At 41.2% G+C, this 20,913-nt stretch overlaps 2 protein-coding genes across 2 annotated transcripts in view; both read right to left on the reverse strand.

The window, feature by feature from the left end:
- Window positions 1-44: 44 nt before the first annotated feature.
- Window positions 45-18,529, reverse strand: wnt2 (wingless-type MMTV integration site family member 2). The gene is made up of 5 exons (XM_004556310.2): window positions 18,002-18,529; window positions 17,041-17,261; window positions 12,503-12,780; window positions 11,978-12,242; window positions 45-3,703 (listed from the first exon to the last, which is right to left on the reverse strand). The coding sequence occupies exons 1-5, from the start codon at window positions 18,082-18,084 to the stop codon at window positions 3,498-3,500; spliced, it is 1,053 nt and encodes a 350-aa protein (XP_004556367.1). The 5' UTR covers window positions 18,085-18,529; the 3' UTR covers window positions 45-3,497.
- Window positions 18,530-19,315: 786 nt separating this feature from the next.
- Window positions 19,316-20,913, reverse strand: part of asz1 (ankyrin repeat, SAM and basic leucine zipper domain containing 1) — a 36,923-nt gene continuing 35,325 nt past the window's right edge. Inside the window, exon 13 of the mRNA XM_004556308.4 lies at window positions 19,316-20,763. Coding sequence (XP_004556365.3) covers window positions 20,590-20,763 — 174 coding nt within the window. The 3' untranslated portion in view covers window positions 19,316-20,589. The remainder of the gene's footprint in view (window positions 20,764-20,913) is intronic.

The following is a 20,913-nucleotide window of genomic DNA, read 5'->3' on the forward strand; positions in this document are numbered from 1 at the left end:
GTTTTTACTGGCTGTCCCACATACTGTGAAATCAGCTGACCTTGATACCAGCACCACCAGATACAACCGGCTGGGTTTTGTTTCTCTGCAGGATCCATCACATATTTGGAGCGTTCATTCTCAAACTAAAAGCTCACTCCACAGTGGAAAAGTTGTTCCTGCAACTGCTGAAGCTCCACGTCAGCTTATTGCAAGTCCATCGTCATCGAGTTTGATGGTAAAATGCTCAACTAAACAGCATTAGAAGACACATTCACAGCCTGGTACAACAAACAGTTTTATTTCTCTATAGTTTATAAAAGTTGTGGGATACATTTGAACAGCGAAGCTTAAGCTGTTGTGCAAGCCTGCTTCCATTTGCAGTCCACTCACTGTTGGTGACTGTTGGAGCGTTTTGATGGAATTATCAGACAGTTGTTGTGGCTTTCAGTGTGGTGTAAAAAGTTTGTGTTGCAGGTATTGTGAAGTGATATGTTTAATAGTAACTGCTTGCTAACCAAGCTTGCATGTGCTGTCTGACTTAGACATCCCAGATATAGCTCTGAATACAAGTCAACAACTCAGGTCCTTTCCCACTAACCCAGTGCCCAGTCCTGAACTGGTTCTGCATATTTGCACCATTCAAGGATTTGCTGGTCCCTTAGGGTTGGTGACGTCATTAGTTATGCAGATTGTCTCCACTGCGATTTCCTTCCCACAGAAACGACCTAAGCAATGCTCAAGCATGTCTGGATGTGTACCAGCTTCCACAAGGTGCCAAAGCAATGCATCTTAATGATGAACTGTGACTCAGACCTCATCACCAGGGTGCATTAATCTAGCTAAACAAGCTGCTTGAGAAGTTTGTCCAGTTAACAGAACACTAGTCAGAGAAATCAGAATCTATTCATGTGTTTTTGTTCATGAGACTCTTTAAATCTGGACACAGTGTAAGTTTAAACCATTTATTCTGTAGAGTTCAGTTGTAAGGCTTATATTTTAATCTTACACAGCTGATGTGCAATTTACAGACAGGACATGTATTACATCTAATGAAGCAACTGGTGAGAACAGCTGCTAGTTTGCTTTACTTGTATTCCTCAGTGTATAATGACTGCTCAGGCCGCCGCCTCTCCTGTTTGTCACTGATGATGTTTGATTTCACAGAGTCCTGCTTGAATATTGCTCCTTAATCTAATATTGGTAGCAGGCACAATAACAGTGAAATGTAAACAGAGGTCCTAGTTATTAACACATTTCTAAGAAACAATGACAAAATGCGCATTTTAACTACAAGAAAAAGCATTTCTGATTATTTTTTTCTAGTTCTAGATATTTTAACTGTTTTCAAGCATTTATTTTAACAAGATGTTGACTACAATACCCCTTAGACTATCTTAATGATCAGTTACTTATAGTGATTTTCCAGAACAAGGCTGATGTGCAGAGCTGTAACACAGAGGGATAAAGCTGATGAATTATATCTCAAAGCAATGGGAAAGAGTTGTTAAAGCTAAGTTATGAAGAGAGGTAATGATGAGTGAGCAGCATTCTGCTGAGAGAGCGCACTACAAATATGTTTGCTTTGAGAGTGTTGACAGAAGTATAGAGGTCGAAGGGAGTAGCACTGCGTCTTTGTGGACCTAGAGAAGGATATAAGGGCCCAAGAGAGGCACTGTGGTACTGCACGAGGAGTGTCAGAGGATTATGTGAAGCTGGTGAAGGACGTAGGAGGACTGTAAGAGTGCCAGATAGGTTCAAGGTCAGGGATTGACTGAACCCTTTCTTGTTTGCAGTGATGATGGAGAGGTTGACAGATGGCACTGATCTGTAGTGAAAGTAGGGAACAGGTGGAGGTATGCGCTGGAGAGAAGAGGGATGAAAGTCAGTAGACAGAATCCAAGTGTGTGGAAGAAAAGGGAACTGGTAGAGCAGTGAAGCTGCTTTAAATAGCCTGCAAAGCAATAGAGTGCAAAAGAAGAGAGTGCAGGCAGGGTGGAGATAAGTGTTGGGTGATTTGTAACACAGGGATACAAATCACCCAGGCTTACAAGGAGGTAGTGAGACCTACTACGATGCAGTTTGGAGATGGTGGGACTAACAAGAAAGGAGGTAAAACTGAATGAGGTTGAGTTGAAATATTTTCCATTGTGAATGACCAGGATGAACAGGATTAAACGATTATATCAGAGGGTTGAGCATTTTGGAGACAAAGTTAGAGAGGCAGGGTTGAGATGGTTTGGACATGGGCAGAGGAGAGATGGTGGATATACTGGATGAAGAATGTTGACTATGGAGCACAGAGAAGATTCATGGATGTAGTGAAGGAGGATATGGTTGCAGAAGAGAATGATAGAGTTAGGGTGAGATGATGCTGATCTTCTGTTAGGACTTCTAAAGGGAGCACCCAAAAGAAAATGATCATTCAAACAGAATCCCTGTAGATACTTAAAAATATAAGGTCATAAATGTAAAACTTTCCTCATAAATACAGTAAGATGCTATGTCTGTTATCAACATTATGGTTTACTTCTAGCCTTTTTAAAAGACTTGGAGAAGATGGCACTAATGTAGGACATCAGTGAAATTGCTGTAGGTCCTGCCCGCATTAATTTTGCACTGTTTCTGAGTCAAATGACAGTGTCCACTCATTTTCCAGCTGCTGTTTTCTACTAAGTAAGGAGATTTAATGATGGAGAGAGAAAACAGCTGAAGGACCATGTTCTGTGCATATGGTGGTACCTCTGGAGCAGAAAGCCTCTAATGAGCAGACAGAAAGCGAGAGAGAAGCTTGTGATACGCTATGTTGAATGAGACTGGCGTGACAACAGCTTACACTGAAAGCACGCAGGGGAAAAGAACGCTGGTCGTACTTTATGTTGTAAATGGTTTGCTGACAAGTGTAAGGTGCCACGAGAACAAATCTAAACAACAAGCTGATAAACTGTGTGGAGAGCTGCTATGTGTTAAACTAGAGGTGTTGAAGGCTTCACAGGAGCAGACCAAAAACCTCCATGCATGTTGATTCAACAAAACTATAAAAGATATTACACATAATTTAAGTTATATTTCAGTATATACTTGGTCAGTCCTTGGGGCCTGTTTAAGCAACAGTTCATCTCCAAACCATCACAACTGGAGCCAGCAGATCAAATGCTAGCCTGTTAGTCTCAATAGTATTTTTTTGTGTTGGTTCAGCAGGAATCTGAAGCATGATTTGACTGATACATTCTCAAAGTAACAGCTACAGACATTCAGCAGTCAGGCTTTAAATGTCTCTGAGTCTGGAAGTTCTTTCCACGTAGCATCCAAAAGAAGAAAAAGATGTGAATTTTTTTGGTGAGGAAAAGAAAAAAGTGTCTGAAAACCTAACAGACCTTCAGAGGGCTCGGAACTAAAGGCAGACTCGAGATTATCAGTTAGATTGTCGTAACAAGACATCAGGTAGAGCTGAGGAGGAACGGGGGGGACTCTGGATGCCCGATATGAGGCGTCAGTCAAGTTTAGTGGTGGCGAGGTCACGTCTGGCCCTTACAGGTGTGCACGTCGACCTGCTGGTGGCAGTCACGGCAGTGGACTGCACAGCACCACTGGAACTTGCACTCGCACTTGGTTGTGCGGCTGATGCGAGACGTGTCGTAGCCACGGCCACAGCACATCACTTCGCAGCCATCTACACCTCGGGATGTCCGGTTGCAGACCCGCCCACCTGTCCCCATCGACCCTGGAGAGAGAGCAAATGAGACGCGGTCAGTGAGAATAAATTTAGCACAGTATGACTATTAATTTAAAATGAGTTTTTGATCTGTGGGACCCACCCTAATGGTGAGAACACAAGTTATTAACAGTGGAAAATCAAAGCCTAGACAATGTATCAAAGGAACATAAACACTGAACACTAGTTTAGTAGAGAGTGCAAACACTTTGTCTTCCAAGCTAACGTGTTAGAGGTAGGAAAAAGTATTGGGGTCAAATTGTGATGGGTAGACGACTGGGTCACAACATCTCCAAAACTGCGGCTCTGGTGGGGTGTTCCTGGTCTGCAGTGGTCAGTATCTACCAAAACTGGTCCAAGGAAGGAACTTTGGCAAACTAGAGAAAGGGTGATGGGCTGCCGGTCTGATGATTCGGGTTTTTCTCTTGCATCATGTGAATGGCCGGGTCCATATGCGTCACTTACCTGGGAAACACTTGCTACCAGGATGCACTATGGGAAGAAGGCAAGCTTGTGGCGGCAGTGTGACGCTCTGGGCTATGTTCTGCTGTAAAACCTTGGGTCCTCCCATCCATGTGGGTCTTACACCACCTGCCTAAGCATGGTTGCAGATGATGGTATCCCCCCCCCCTAATGGCTGTGACTTCTTTCAGCAGGATAATGCATCCTCGGTCATTTAACAGTGTTTCAGGAATGGTTTGGGGAGCACAACAATGAGTATGAGGTGTTGACATAGCCTCCAAATTTCTCAGATCTCATCTGTCTCATCCGGACACCCAAGTCTGATACATCGAGGCCCCACCTGGCAAGAGCGGAGTCCACGCCTCGACGGACAGGACATTCTGGCAGCATGCGTAGTGTGTGCATGTCACTCTGTCTGTAAACACGATAGCTAAAAAAGTTTTAAATTAATTCTGACAACTCTGATACTTTTTAGGGGAGGTAGACTGGGGACATGTTAACAATACTTCCACCAAAGTCTTCAAGGTGAACTCAATGATTTATTGGTAGAAAACTGACAAAAAGCTGTAGAAACTATGATTCTTACAAGTGTGCTGTGTCAACGTATAGAAAGAATGGCATAAAGATTTAAAATGTCACATTTGACCTCTGACCTCACTTCTATATTACACATCAGCCTTTCTTTCAAGTTGACCACAAAATGTGATCTTATAAGTCAAGAGAAAGACAAGGAGCTGCTCCCGAGCGCTGAAACTAAAAACATGGACATGATCAAAATTATAATCATTAGATGTAAACTTTATTCTGCTTTATCGCTACATAGTGTAAAATGCCAAGTTTAAGTCTACTTCGTAATTAAAGGTTCTTAAAAAAATGAGGAAAAGTCTGTATTTACCTTGAAAAGTGTTTTTCTCACCAGTATATTAATCTATCATACTACAGTAGAAGGATCTGCCTTTCTGATCACTTCCTACTGCAGTTTTTCCACTGAATGACATTTATACTCACTAAAAGCAAAAACATGTTTCAGTAGTTTCCTTCCAAAAGGAGATTTACTGATGGAACAGTTTAACACCTACACTGCCTGTGATTTCTAGTTTAAGAAGTGACAACCCTGCTGGGAAATAACTGGAACGTCCTAAAGGAATAAAGGAAAAGTGTTCATGAAGGTAATGGTACTGATGCTTAAAAAATGGACTATAGCATCGTGGAATGTGACTTGGCAGCAGTTGAGCCACAATTTGGCCAATTAGAACGGTTCTATTAGTTTTTAGAAGCCAATAGGAGCAGAGTATAATGCCAGTACGGTGAAGATGAGATTGGGGGGGGGATAAGTAAGATGAACGAAAGTGAGATGAGAGATTGATGATAGGAGCCATCAGCCTGCACTCCCACACTTCATCAGCTGTTCATTTTACAGGAGACATCCATCGCCCACACACACACACACAGATACTGTACACACTCACTTTCTCCTGAATCCCAACTCCGGTTACCCACACACACACTTTACGTCGCCACAAACACAGTTAGCGTACCCGAGCTTTGTATGCAGAAGGAATAGCTGGAGCTCAATTTATGATGAAGCTGTGTAGGCCTGCAGATTCGACTCAAAACCATCCACAGGAGTTTTTAGAGGGACTTTTATTTAGCAGTTTCAGCAGCTTTGATCCACTGATGTTAAACATGAGCAACAGGAGTGTTTTCAGTCTGCTTTGGATGATCAAGCCCAACAGAATCTCACACGTTTCTATCTAACCGCTGTGAGCAGAGCGTTTGGGTTATAGTGTCTAGATCTCCAGATAACTTCTCTTTGATAGCAGCACAACAAACACAGATGCGCCGGGTGTGGGAAAGGATCATCCCTATGATTTCAGCCAAAATAAAACACATGGGAATGGACGCTTTTGTGACACAATCTGCGCTGAAGTCATACTCTTTCACGGTTTTTGATTTCATGCTCAGCAGACGTCCAGGAAGCCTTCAGAGCGCTAAATTGTAACAAGGTTCTCACGGCCTGGCTTTTATAAAATATCGACTTTTTAATGAGTCATCACAGAGCTGGTAATGCTATTCAAAATATCCAAATAACATCATTTAGGATTTGCGGAGTTCGGGAGTATTGAGTATTGTATTGAGAGAAAGACTTCATCTCTCTTTTTGACTGAGATATTTATGTTTCTGTGTAACAATATTGTTTTTTGCCTTTCTTCCCCCCAAACTTTACCAAGAAGAAGCTGCATCCATATATCTGTCAGATATGTGCAGTTTACAACTCTTCTCTACAATTCTGTTCAATATCTTGTTGCATAATTACACACATTAGTGAAAGTGCAATCAGCCTTTCCTTCTGAATTCTCATTCACATCTTTTCTTCATTTTATGAGTTGAACGACTGTCATTCAGGAGAGACTGAGTGAAGCTGCTGCTCCTCAGCGTCGAAGCATCGAAAGGAGCCCGATGAGGTTGTTTAGCCATCTGACCACGATGCCTCCCAGATGCCTCTTAGTTGAGTCGTCTTGGACACGTAGGTCATTCCATGGAAAATCACTGCCTGCCCCCCACCTGTCCCCCCCTTTGAATAAACTAAAAGGGATGGAGACAGCACAAAAGACACACTACTTGAGAATATTAAAAAAATCAAAAAAGCTGGAAAAAATCAAGTGGAAAAAGTACCAAATTTCAACCCAGCCCTATGCAGGTTGACAGAGGTCTACAGGACAGAGGCTAAAATATTGTGTGACTTCTTCAAATGTGTCGATTATTCTAATTATTAGCAGAATGAAGAGCATATTCTGAGAGAGTCATGAATGAATCTTTTCAGATTTGACTGATTTTATATGGAATGAGCCATGTCCTGGCAGGAGCTGAACCTGGGGATATTAGATATCTTGGACTGGTTATTTATACACATGCACCTGATGGATCATATTACAGTAGAAAAGACTGTTATAACAATAAGCTATGTGCTGAAAGAGGTCACAGCCATTAGGGGATGTGCACCTTTGCATGGCAGTAACATCGTCCTGAGGACCCTCGTCTGCCAGAGTGACAACAAACTGATGACTAAGTCCTTGAAGAACATGGTGCTCATATATTTGCTAGTTCAAACAGCTTGCATTTAAGTCTTTATTTACTTTACTTTTTTGTTTTTGAAATTGTTTATGTTTGATCCATTTACTGGTGGTTTTAAAAAAAAAAAGATCGTTTCCACAATCTAGATTTTGTTGATGTGAGGCTTGAGAAAAAGCTTTTTATGATCAAAGTAGTTCTGGTGTAACCGATAACGCTGCAGTCGTTCGTTGCTTTTAATCTCACAGCCTTTTCACTTCAACATCTTGATAAAGCTGCTGTGAAACATCTGAACTTTAGTGCTGTTGAGCTGCAGATGTTCAGCCAGCAGAGGACTGCTGCTCTGCTGGGCAGGTGTGACTGTTACTGTCTGACTGTAAAGCACAAGTGTTACTGAAAAAGAATGCATGTGTGTGTTCTGCTGACTTCTCCTGTATAAATAAAGGTTTAGAAAAAATTGGCTTCAAGTACCATCTCAAACATTGTTCTGGAATTTGCTCGTGTTTACATTCTGCTTCGCTCTGCGTGTACGCTCCTTCTGCACCATTCCCTCGCCAGGTAATATGTCTGGACATGACCCGAAGCCCTCCCCTCTCTGGCAGCGTGCCCGCCCGTCATCCAAAGTATGCAGCACTGCTAGGGGTGACATCACGGCCAGAGTCTTCCTCACAGCCCTCGATCGCCCTGCGTCTGCTTATTGAATTAAGATGAGGGGGCGCCGAGAGATGAGTTTAGCACCTGAGCCTCAGGGCTGAGGGAAATTGATTTCACACTTTAAAGAGGCACAGAGGGGCCGTCTCGCTATCTCTGTGGGCCCCGAGCCTGTTTGTGGTTTGTGTGAGAACAGATTTAGTCTGTTTCTTTCCATGAGTGAAGGCGAGTTTGCATGTCTTTCAGAGCGCGTGCACGTGTGTGTGTCTGTGTGTGTGTGTGTTGGGAGAAAGGCTGATTACTTTTCATGGTTGTGCAACCAAAAAGAGGGAGCAGGTGACTCTACATACAGTACATGTTATGATTGAGAGCGAGTTTGTAAGTCTGTGGTTGTCTCATGGGAGTTGGTCTTTAAAGAAGGCGTATGTTACGTTCTCATGAGAGGCCCACTGTGTGTGTGTGTGTGTGTGTGTGTGTGTGTGTGTGTGTGTGTGTGTGTGTGTGTGTGTGTGTATAACCTCACCCTGCTTACATGTACACATCCCATAAAACTTCCATGTCTGCTGTAATGCCTCAACTTGTTCCCAAAAGCAGGGCATAAGACCTCCAGGGGGCTTTAGACAAAGCAGGATTAGGTGCTTAGTGCAGTAACTTCAGATTTAAACCTGAGTTTTCAGTGTCAGGAAAGTGGTTCATGCCTTGTTTGAGTACCCTGCCACTGTAACTTTTACTACAGATCTAATAAGAGTATCTTATATTTGAGAGAAGATATCAACATGTTCAAAACCACTGACCCATCAATTCTCTGGAAAACAGAATCACCATTCCTAGAAGATCCTGTGCACAGTCAGAGGATCTACAGTTCTACAGACCATCTAAGGTTTTTGTGTGTTTCACATAAGCATCAATAGGAAATCTAATCTTCTGAAGAACAACTTCATAGTTTTCATTTTTTACTTCTTGTGAACAAAAACTATCACAGCCCAGCCGAGGGTGAGTTTGATCTGTTAGAGAGAGGCAGACATAAATCAGGAGCTGAAAGCCAAAACAAAAGCATCACTGAGATACGAAACTCAGTTACCTTGTACTATTAACAGCTGTGAAGCCAAAACTGAACTTAAAACTTGATAGACTGCACAGCTGTTAATGAGCTGCAGTTATTATTGTGTTGTATGCTACTGGAGAGAAATTAACCGCACATGTGCCATGTTCTCTGAATTCCCACCAGCCAAAAACTGTGCGATCCGACAGCAGTTTCTGAATGATTTTCAGTGATAACAGGTTCATATAAAGTACTGACAGAATGCAATAATAATTTATTCATAACATTTTGTGCATATATGTATTTAAATAAGATGTTTGTCACATCCATCCACTTGCATTTGTTTTATTCTCTAAATCTGCTGCACCTGCTTTTGTTTGCTGTGGTAAAACTCATTATTCTTTATTTTCAGTTATTTAAGAGAGACGATCATGTGATGTACAGCAGTTTAATTATTTCTCTGAGGGCGGAAATTATATTTTATGATAAAAGTTCATTTTTCTTAGTATATGCTGTCAATTATAGTTCTTTGGAATCTGCAAAAATCTGTAATGGCAGATCCCATTAGTCAGAAATAATAATGGAATAGGTATGTCACTGTGCTAAAGCATCACAAAACTGTTTTTATTACTATTGTTTTATTTTTCTAGGTTGGGTGGTTTCATGTGAATTGAGTGAAAATCTTAAAAAGCTTAAAACTTTCAAAAATACCACTGGGCTGAAATACAGCACACAGATGTACTGAGCTGTTTTACAATAATCACTACAGCACGGCTGGACATTTGTGTAACACCAATTTGTCCACCAATAGTGGAGAGATTCAGCCGCCCAAGTTAACAAAAACACTCTCGTATTTACAGCGGCAGCAAAGGCCAAGCTTTCTGAGGAAATGGATAAAACAACAGCACTCATTCAAAAACAGTGCCACATGGTGGTGAAAGTTACAGCTAACATCAGTCACTAACAGAAAGCAAAAAAACCCAAAACAAATAACACAACAAAAATAACAGAAAAAAAAACTTTCACGATTTAGTGAGATTAAAAAATTATGTTTTTGCTCATGAGAATATTCACTGCTCCTACCTCCCAGGAAGTCTCTCACTTCTAAATTTCTCAATGAATGATTAAATTGTAAAAAAGAAAGAAATTATGTCTGGGTGGAGTGTTTCGGCACACACACACACACACACACACACACACACACACACACACACACACACACACACACACACACACACACACACACACACTCACACACACCTCTAAAATGTGTGTGTTTGGTGCTCTGCCACTGAAATCTCTCCCATTTTGCAGGCCAATCATGCCCTCAGGTGTGTGTGTGTGTGTGTGTGTGCGCGCGTGCGCGCGTGCGTGTGTTTCTCCAGCACTGGTGATTTATAATGATGTGTAGTCCTCTAAGATTTCAGCCTACAGAAGTGTGTAATGGGTCTTAAACTGGCTGACACCCGATCGCCACGGATCATCTGCCGCCTGTCAGGCATTCACCTCCACCTCAAGACACTCTCTCATGGCCTTTATCTTCATTCTCTCATAAGCTTTTCAAACGCAAACATTTTCTTTCTCACGCTTGCTCTGCTGTTGTAGCTTTACATTGCCCTCACACGAACACGCTTATGACACACACACCCAGAGCCACCGTAGTTGCTGAAACACAACTACATTTTATGTCATCTAAAGTTAAAGATCAGTTTTCAGTGTGGATGCTTCTTCAAATCTGAACGGCAAAGGAAAAAACATTTTTTGCTTCCTTGAAGTTTTGAGAAACAGGACAGCAAAATAACATTTTTGCACTTTGAAACATTCACTAACAGCCTCGGTGGCTGAAAAATATTCCTAAACTGCAAAAAACAGAAGATCCTCTGAATCTGGCTCCAAAAGTAATCCGTGCTCATAGACTCGCCGTGTTAAAATGACCAACAGAAATAAACATGTTTACAGCCCGTTTGTGCCTTTGGAGCACTAACACGGTGAAGAGGCTCATTCTGGAGTATTTGTAATGGAATTATCTGACAAATAATAAGGTCTGCCGTGCGGTGCAGCCCACCCAAGAAATCTGTTTTCAGTTGTAGCAAGTTACACTACAATTATGGAAAACTGCTAGTCTGTTACTCAGTGTACTAATTAGAGTTAGCGGTTAACATGGCAGTAGCCAAAAACCTAACACTGAAGCAGATTTCGAAACCAATGGTTGACATCCCAGTGACTGCTTGACACAGACAGCGGGTCTATGAAACACGTGATGCTTAACAGTCCTCGGCTGTATATTGTGTATGAAAGACTCAAAGTGTGTTTTTGTCAGTACATGTATGGTACTGCTGACATGGCAAGAAGTTGCCTGCCAAAAGAAGAGTGCTTTTTCACACTCACCAGTGTGGACTGTTTAGACTTGGCAGTGTGAGTAACGCATGTTTCACGCATTCTGAAAGCTGGAATTGCCAGCTTTCAAATTTCTAACTTCCAACTGGATCAAATGCACCATTCGATCCAGTGTGATCAGTGTGATGGTGTGAACAGTGGTCCACTGGGACTACAGGTGCGGGTGGAGGTGGGTTTGTTAGGTGTGCGTGCTTTGGTCCCAGAAAAGTCATGGGAAAAAACCCCAAAACAAAACAAAAAAACCCACTTTAACACGTTCTGGTACACAATGGTGACAGTAAAAGTAGAAGATGGACACGTTTGAGATGCCAGCAAAGTGGAAGTGTTTTAGAGATGCAGTTCAATCAGCTTCTTGAAATCAAGCATATGAAAATCTGTTCACACCACCTCCTCTTTTAAGGATACCAACCAGCTGTGCTGTTCAAGTGATGCACTTAAGTTCCAGAGTATTTACTCTGGTTTATTAAATTGAGTAAATTAGAGCATTTAGGCTTGTTTGACCAGATTACAAATCAACATTTTTCAGCATGTAATTTGGAAGTGATTAAACAAACCTCTAAATGGTCTGAACTGGATGTTTATGTGTCTTTGACAGGTACGTTTTCCACTCACTGCTTACTGGGATCCAACAGATCCAAATGGTAAAGGTCAGTGTTTACCTGACTCGTGGTCCCGTATGCAGTAGTCTGGTGAGTCCTCCAAGTAGACGAGGTCATTCTTGCTGGGACGTTTGAAGTGTGTGTGAGCGGCCGTAAAGCCTGTGCCATACTGATTCACTGCAACCTGCACGGCACCGTTGTACCTTTTCCGTAGATGGTCACCTGTGCGGCGGAAGTCAGCCATGGCCAACCAGCAGGTCCTGATGCTGCATGACCCACTGACACCATGACATTTACACTCCAGTGTCATGAAGCGCTTCACAGCCTGGGGAGCACAACAGTAAACAGATTTAGTAGAACTGGTGAGTGAATGGTACTAATTTAAGATTTTAAAGCCCAAGATACAAATGTAATGATGTTATGTAGATCTAAAAACAGTCAAATTCATTTTCAGCGTTTTATCAATGTGTTTCTATTTCTGAGATTCTTAAAATGTTGGATGAAAATGTAAAAGTTATGTAATTTTAGTGTCTCCGGCAAAACTGAAGGACTTTAAAGTCAGTTATCCATTCAGTGCTTCCTCACCTTCCTGCCAGCTCTGTTGTTGTGCAGGTTCATGAGTGCACGGGCATCCCTCTCCTTCCTCTCCTTGGCATCCACGAAGGCTTGGCTGAAGCGTATGGCATGCTCCACATGGTCACTACAGCCTCCCCAGTTGAAGGAGCCTTTGGCATCCTGTGATGAGCCCTTCTTGGTGGGATCACAGGAGCAAGAATCCAACTCACCCTGGCTGCAGGCTTGGGCCAGTGTGTAAACCACTCCAGCTGAGGAGATAGCGTAGACAAAGGCCACCTCACGGCTACCTTCACAGAGAGAATTATTTTTTTATTATGCAAAAAAAAAAAAGTTTAATTACTCAGTTTTTACCCAAATACCGGTAAACAGGAGCCAAAAACCTTGTTGATTTCAGCTATTTGTGGGAGTCTCTCATTTGTCAGTTAACACTAGTGCTGGTAAACTAGCTAGTTTAGCAAGGTACAGCTGTAATTCACTGTAATAGCAAATAAGACGCCAATATTGGCTAGTGGAAAAACAGGCTTACTGTAAAATAAAATTTACTGATTGGTGAAAATGAAATTGTCCTTAGTTTCCTTTAATATAATCAAATGCTCAGCACAAACAAGTAAACACCTGTCAAAGATGAGTAATACTAGAAATGCCCTTTATTCTCAATACAATTTGAAGAGTTGAGTTTATTTTAAAAATTTCTCTGCATATCTTTAATTAAATTTCCTTTTTTTGCACTGGGCTGTAAATATTTTTACTCTTTAAATCTCAGAATTTTCATATTACAGTCTGTGGGGAATCCTCAGACTGCATTTTTGACACTTCTGCATCAGCTTTATTTTTTTATTTTTTAGCCCCTAAAACGATTGACATTTACACATCTGCCACAAATGCATTCAGTAACATCATTTATAATTGAGAATTGTTATTTTTCCCCATTGTTGAGAGTGGATCAGTCAGCCGCCTACTGCATATACGGTACGATATATACGATACATGATCAATCCACATGCACCAAAATTTCTATGTATTTTCCCAGAAACTGCAGATGGTAGGCTAGCAATTAATCCAGACAGGGTCAAAAGACCAGCATTAAAAAAAAGTTGCAGATATGCTTCTCTCCATTCCTAATAAACCTCACTGATGCCACAGTTACAGTAACAAATCTAAAAACCCTTTAAATGTTTGGCTGCCACTGCTACCTGTTACACCCGTGTCTGTTGCTGTCTGCTATAGGCTTTTATTCAAAGCATGAAAAAAATACGTCATCTCCAAGATGGATAAACAGCTAACATTTACCAGCAGTGCCCTGATAAGGAGCTCTTATCTCCTTCTGCATGTATCTGATGAAAGATCCGAGCAGGATCAAAGGCTCAGGTGGGGAAAGGGTGTGTGTTGCATCTAACCCCTGCCAAGGACTTGTAACACACATGGTAAATGGCCTGTATTTGTATAGCGCTTTACTTAGTCCCTAAGGACCCCAAAGTGCTTTACACTACATTCAGTCATTCACACACACATTCACACACTGGTGATGGCAGCTACATTGTAGCCACAGCCACCCTGGGGCGCACTGACAGAGGCGAGGCTGCCGGACACTGGCGCCACCGGGCCCTCTGACCACTACCAGTAGACAATGGGTGAAGTGTCTTGCCCAAGGACACAACGACGAGACTGTCCGAGCCGGGGCTCGAACCGGCAACCTTCCAATTAAAAGACGAACTGCCAACTGTTAAGCCACGATCGCCCCACATGAATGCTCTCACAGTGATTCTCACAAAAGAAGGACTTGTGACGTGTTTAGAACTGCAACTACTGATCACATCCATAAGCTTAAGTTTCCTAAATGTTAAGAGGTCAACCCTGATGCTTTTACCTCAAAGTCAAAAGAAACACTTTTCACCTGCTGAATTAAATGCAGGATGATCTCAGCATCACAGCTGAGAGGAACACCTGCAGACAGAAATCAGGGCCAAACTAAATATATGAAAGCCTATTTTTACAAGAACAAGCCACTTAAAATGTATAATCATTTAGAGCCATCAGTGTGCACTTCAAATAAATATTTAAAAACAGCCTTCAAGCTCCATCTAAGATAGTACATTTCTGCTACGTAAGAGAAATAAATATAGGAAACAGCATTCAGGTACACAGCTGTTAAAATAAAGACAATTTATTTCCCCCCCTATTAAAAAATGTAATGTAAAGAAGCAAACTTGATGTTTTCATCTGATAAATTACATTTTTAAAAAAGCATTCTTGACATTGTTTCAAGCTCCTTTTCTGCCTGTGTGGGTTAACAACACAATGTTAGATATGTTATCATATTTTATATTATATCATTGATGGCAATGAATTAATTCATTCACTTATGAAAATTCTAATTAATTTAACCTATAAGGGATTCCTCTAAATACGTTAAATGTGTTAAAACAAAGTCAGTAAGACTAATGAAACTCAAGTATCACAGTAGCACTAGAAAAAAAGAAGAAGCTCCCAGCTCTGCCAAGCACACACAGTGATATCAGTATGTGGGTGTCTGGGTCCAGCAGATAAGTTGAGCGTGCCTAACAAAGTTAATAAGGAGGACGCTGAGAGAACACGACAACAGGGAGGGAGAGCTCCTGTGTAATTGTTTGAAATTAGCCTACTGACACTGACAAGAAGGCGCTTCAGACGGGGCCTCAGTGTGCCATGATAATGCTGTGTGACATGGCCGGCGCCTGGCTGGGAGGTCCAAATACCACATGGCTGATTAGAGGCCCAGACATAAAACTAAGTCGTAGGATCCGCATCACAGGTTAAATCTCGGGGCATGGGAGAGGAACATCAGGTCGCCAGGTCCTGATGATCCTCCACAGGCAATATATTTAAAAAAAAACAAGAAAGATGTTTCAGCTTGCCCTCGTTGGAGGTACAGACTGATTTTAGCTGCTGAGATTTGCCATCACATGACAAATTGGACGGGACGCTTTTGTTCAGACTCCAATCTGTAACAAACAGTGACAGGCAGCTTACTGATACTCACCGCTTGGTTTCCGACGCTGTTCACACTTTATTGCTTTGGAAGAGTCATTTGTAATACTCCCCACACCCACCACTCTCACCAGAAATACATGAAGAGGAAAAACTGCCTGTGTCCTCTCTGGATTTCTGAAACTCTCAATAAATCAAGTGTCTTCTCCAGCAAATCACCAGAGAGGATAAACAGTGCTAATAAACTGAAGTAGCTCTTGAAAGTGGTGGGATTACTTCTATTTCAAAAAAGTCTAAAATTTCTGCAGTTTGTCATTTGAACGAGCTGAGCGGAGAGTAATTAGCTCTGCTCAGACAGCAGCCCAAGGGAATCGAAGGGACACCAAAACACTGTGATGACACCAAATCAGTCATGAAGTCACTGACTCTACAGACACTGAAATCTGCATAACACTGTAACAAGTTAATTAGTTATTACTGATTAATCTTGTATACTAAATAAATAAATAAAAAAACCACACACCTAACAATTAAAATTCCAATCAAATGAGATAAAAGCTGGAGTTTCTCTCTCATCAGTTACTGGGTGACATTTTTGTTGAATAAATTATTTGAATTATTATATCAGAATTATTACGGATACATTTCTCCAGCCATGGCAAATTGTTTTAGTAGGACATTTGTCCACCGGCCTTAAACAAAATACTGAGTAACACGATAGCAACCCAACACAAGAAAATGAGGAAGAGACCAGTTGGCTGCAGTGACGTGAGAAATGCACGATTGTAAAGTGAGACGAGGTGTGGAATGCAATCCACCTCTGTCGACAAAAAGGAGCATGTCTGCAGAGCAACTATCAGTTTTCCAGAAATCTTCTGAGTGGCAGTAAATCTGCCCGACACTCTAAAAACTTTTGTTTGTGCAGATTTGTCACTTTAATTTAAAGACATATGTCAAACATGTTTTCGATGTAACACACGATCATGCAGCGATTCATCTTCAGGGAGTGCCAGCAGACCTGGTAATGTAAGCCTGCATGTGCTATAGCAGGCACTCTGCTTCAGTGTTCTTACCTATGCAGCGATTACGGGAAAGACAGCCCGTCAGACTGATACTTTATAAAAACTCTCTGTACCCTCTTCACTGTATCTTATAATGATTAATATAAGGATGAGCATATATATATATATATATATAGTAAGAAGATAATCATATTTTTAAAAAGAAGAAATAATTATTCAAAAAAATCACATCTGTGACCAACATTATGCTTTTATCCACATTGGATAAACTATTTAGTTCACAGCTTTATTTAACTTTCACCTGATGGATTCAGTAGCACAAAGAGAAATAGACAAGACTTTTTTTTAAAGTGGGTCCAAACAGACTAAACTGTGAGTTTATTTTTAATTTCTCAGCCGTCTAATCAACATGTAACCTTCATTTTCATGGCAGAACCCCTGGACCTTCTTTGAACTTTATATCGAAACTTTTTTTTTTAAATGTAAATGTTACTTTTTTCATGTTAAGGTAGAATGAAGGTCCTACTGTATTTTGGCTTTAACACTCCTGAAACTCACTGCGTAGCAGCAGACGTCCAAAGAGATTGTGGTCCCTGGCTGTGGTGTTGCAGTTCCAGCGGTGGTTGCGGAACTGGTACTGGCACTCTGAGATCCAGTCCTTCATCCCAGCCCCGATGGCCTGCATCACTTTGGGGTACTGGCGGCACAGCTGGCGCTGCTTATTCACCAGTCCAGGGATGTTGTCGCACATCACCTGGGAGCCCAGGGTGCCCATGTACCTGTAGAGTGGGAGGGTAAATGTCAAGACAGATGAGTACTTGCAGGGATGTTTCTGGATCACTTTAGTAAAGGATAAAATCGAATAATTTTGTATGTAACCCAACGTGTGTAAAGGCAGCTGTGGATATTTTAAAGCTTTGTAAGGTAATTGAAGACCTTTACTTTATATTAATGCATAAAATAAGAATGCTAGAGGGTGTATTCTTCAGAGGTATCTGTTGGAATCACTCCTAACAAGTCCACACTCCCTTTTACCTGCAGAACAAGATGATGAAAGACTGATGGGCTGCACTGAAGATTAAAGACACAAAGCAGCAGCAACAAAAAAGGAATTATCTCTCCAAATACCATCTCAGTATCACAGGGTACGAAGTAAGGAATTTGGAAACAGGAGCTTTGCAAATATTAATTAGAGATTCAAGAGAAGGATAGCAAATAAAGAGAAATTAAATTATATCAAATGACTTCAGCCTGGAAACTAATCTGTCCAAATATTCAACAAGCTGCAAAAATAATTATGCAAGCCATGGGGGGAATTTAGTCACTCACTGTGGGAACATTTTTGTTAAGATAAAAGGGTGCATATGGAACTGTTTTTTTAAACCAATAATTTACCGATGACAGAATAAGACAACACATTTGAAAGATTATTATAATAGCACATAACCCACGTGCACAAAGTCTTACACTAGCGTTCATTTAAACAAATATGTAAATGTTAAATAATAATAATACTTACCACCAGGACGCATCGATCTCAGCTGTGAGCCAGCAGATTGCTACAGATAAATAAAAACATATTCCGCTTGGCAATAAGTGCATATTAACCAAACTCTGTTTCTTTATGGGTCTGGACGGAGCATTTCCACAGATGACAGGAAAAAATTAATAAAACAGAAGCTGAAAGTTGAATCGCCGAGTTAAACTCGCTTTAAAAATGTATTACAAGACAGTCGGAGGACAGACGGTTTGCTCGTAAAAGTCATGGCTGGCTGGGATTCTGCACAGTGGCAAAGCGCTTCTGAAGAAAAGGTTAAGAGCGACTGTCTTAATAGTCCAGAGCAGATTCTCAGGGGAGATACGCGGATGCTGTGCTATCAGGTTCAGATTGCTTTACACAAGGAGTGGGCAGAGTCCCGTCTCAGGAATGAGGTGAAGAAACGAGATGTCTGAGAGTATCTGTTCAGGCTGGTTTGACATCAGACGGGTTTGGCCCGTGTCCAGACCGGAGCTCCGCACCTCTGAGATGTGGTCCAAGTTGATGGGCTCTTCATTCAAATCGCACCGATGAGACGCGCGCAGAGAAGGAGCTAGCTGTGGGAGGATTCACACTCCACGCTTAACCAATGTCAGACACCACAGGAAAAATGCCCAAACCCGCTTAGATTCAAAATCGGGGGACAGGATGATGAATGGAGTTGATGTGCCAGTCCAAAAAAAACAGGCTACAAAAAAACCCAAAAAAAACCCTTTTACGCACAAAAGATAAACATTATGATTTTTAAATGTTTTTCTCACAGGACTCCGTAGAGCTCAACAGAGAAAAACTCTGGCATATGGTGTAGCGGTGTAATTGATAAGCATAAAGACCCTTTAAGAAAATAAATCAAACTAGTGTTTTGTTTATGTTGAGCGCCCATTGCCATAGCCATATCCCACACAGGTGAATAATATCTCAGATTCCTCACGCATGACGCACTGCTATTTTTACAGCCTCATACAAACTATCACTCTAATAACTCAGGAATGATGGCTTAAAAAAGGAGGAAAAAAACTGGACACCGATTCTCCCAGAGCAGCACCTAAAGGTGATGTGTCCATTTCAATTGGATTATCCATGTCAGTCTTTTTGATGTGTCCCGGTGAAGTCTGTACCACTGTCACACAGCGTTTCCTCCATCTTTGATCTAGCCCGGGGTGTATCTGGAGGTCTGGAGACTTTGACCAGATGAGATTAATGGGCAAATTGGATTGTTCCCATGATCCCCGTGGAAGAAACCCATAAAACAACAAGAAGATTTAGAGCGTTCTCACTGCTCTCATCAGGACTTTGAACACAACTTTATTTTTGCAGCAGCGGTAGTTGTAATAAGCCTGTGATATAAATCCAATTTTATGGGAGTAATTTGTTCACTTCCTTACCAAATCGCATTAAGGTCACAGTTTCATTGCATGTTTTACGGACAGAAAGGTATTTTTGATAATACTTGCGCACAATAAAGTTTGTGAACACTGAAAAGGAAATGGCACAAAATCAGACAATAAGGACTTTGAAGAGTTTGTGATTTTTAAACGTATCAGCTGGACATTTGAAAATATTCAACCAGCAAAAGCTAAATCTGGTCATTAACATCACAGGAATCCACTTGAATCATTTTTGAAATACAGATTGGATTTCTTTCTGCGATTTAGGGAGAAAACTGATATCACTTTCACACCTATGGTTTGTTTGCCAGACTCAGTTTAGCTACCAGCAAGAAGAAAAAGCACTCTGCCCCCTTCTATTGTTAGAAAATTCACCTATGGCTCATATAAATGTGATGATTTCCTCTTACAAAATAACCTAGTGCAACAAAAAAAAAAACCTCTGATAAACTACTCGGAGAAACTTGGCATTGCATCCTTCTGTATATTTGGGAGAGCAGGCTTCACATTTCCACATGCCTCTAGGTTTTCTTATAGACTGTATATTACAAAGGATCAAGCAGTCGGTCTAAGGACAGCGACTTTGCAAAGCCTTACACCTGTAGTCTTTAAGATGATCAGCAGGGTGCAAAAAGAAGCCCTGTGAAAAAAATGAGCCCACTACCCCAAAAACTTGTAACTTCAACAAACACTTTCCTGATGAATTTATGGTCTCAGTCTGTCACTTTAAGTTTATTGTCACTTTTAGTTGAAAATGGAAAACAAATAGACATGCATGTCACCACAAGTTGAAAGTGCAGTGTCCTTGGTTTCCCAATCAGATACACCACTTGCTTGTCTTTAGTTTCAAAACACTGATGGTGATGGCCAAGACTCTATACTCAACATCTGGCAGGCACCAATATAGAAAGCATCCCGATTTCAACCTTAAATCGAGCATACAAGAAACGTACTCTCAAAAGAAAAACTTTAATTGTTCAAACCATTAAAATATAAAATAACTTAAAAAGAATAAGAATTAAACTCAGTGACAAGTCAAAACAAACTGGGAAAAAAAACCCACTGTAGCAAAATTAAAACTGAATGCCTGTCAAACACCCGTAACACATATAAACACAATACTTATCCAACTTTTTAGCTACAGTCAACAAACACAAAAGACCTCACAAATCTGTGAGGCGATCAAAAAGTATCCCTGCACTGTAGGGAAACCTTGCCACTGGAAGCTTTGTAGAGCAGTACGAGGAAGGTGACTCCGAGAGTGCTCAGAGCAAATCTGGTGGTCAGAGACCACATCCTCCTGTTGTTATGGAAACCAGGCTGAGGAGGCTGACAGGAATCTTTGAATTCTTCCATCTAAAGAGAGGACAACAAAGTCAGATTAACATGGGACACACACACAAATACGAATGTAAACATAAAAACACACATCAGACCCTGAGGTAAGGCCAATCTGAACTAATGCAGGAAGTACAAGGGTCACAGGTCAGTTTAATCTAATCCAGT

This window comes from Maylandia zebra, linkage group LG7 (assembly GCF_041146795.1).
Source record: "Maylandia zebra isolate NMK-2024a linkage group LG7, Mzebra_GT3a, whole genome shotgun sequence".
NCBI classification, from domain to species: domain Eukaryota; kingdom Metazoa; phylum Chordata; class Actinopteri; order Cichliformes; family Cichlidae; genus Maylandia; species Maylandia zebra.

Coding starts and splice junctions, on each gene's coding strand:
- wnt2 (XM_004556310.2), bottom strand. CDS start 18,084: ATGCACTTATTGCCAAGCGGAATATGTTTTTATTTATCTGTAGCAATC. Junction 17,262..18,001: donor GAGATCGATGCGTCCTGGTG/GTAAGTATTATT, acceptor CCCACTCTACAG/GTACATGGGCACCCTGGGCT. Junction 3,704..11,977: donor CATACGGGACCACGAGTCAG/GTAAACACTGAC, acceptor CTCTCTCTCCAG/GGTCGATGGGGACAGGTGGG.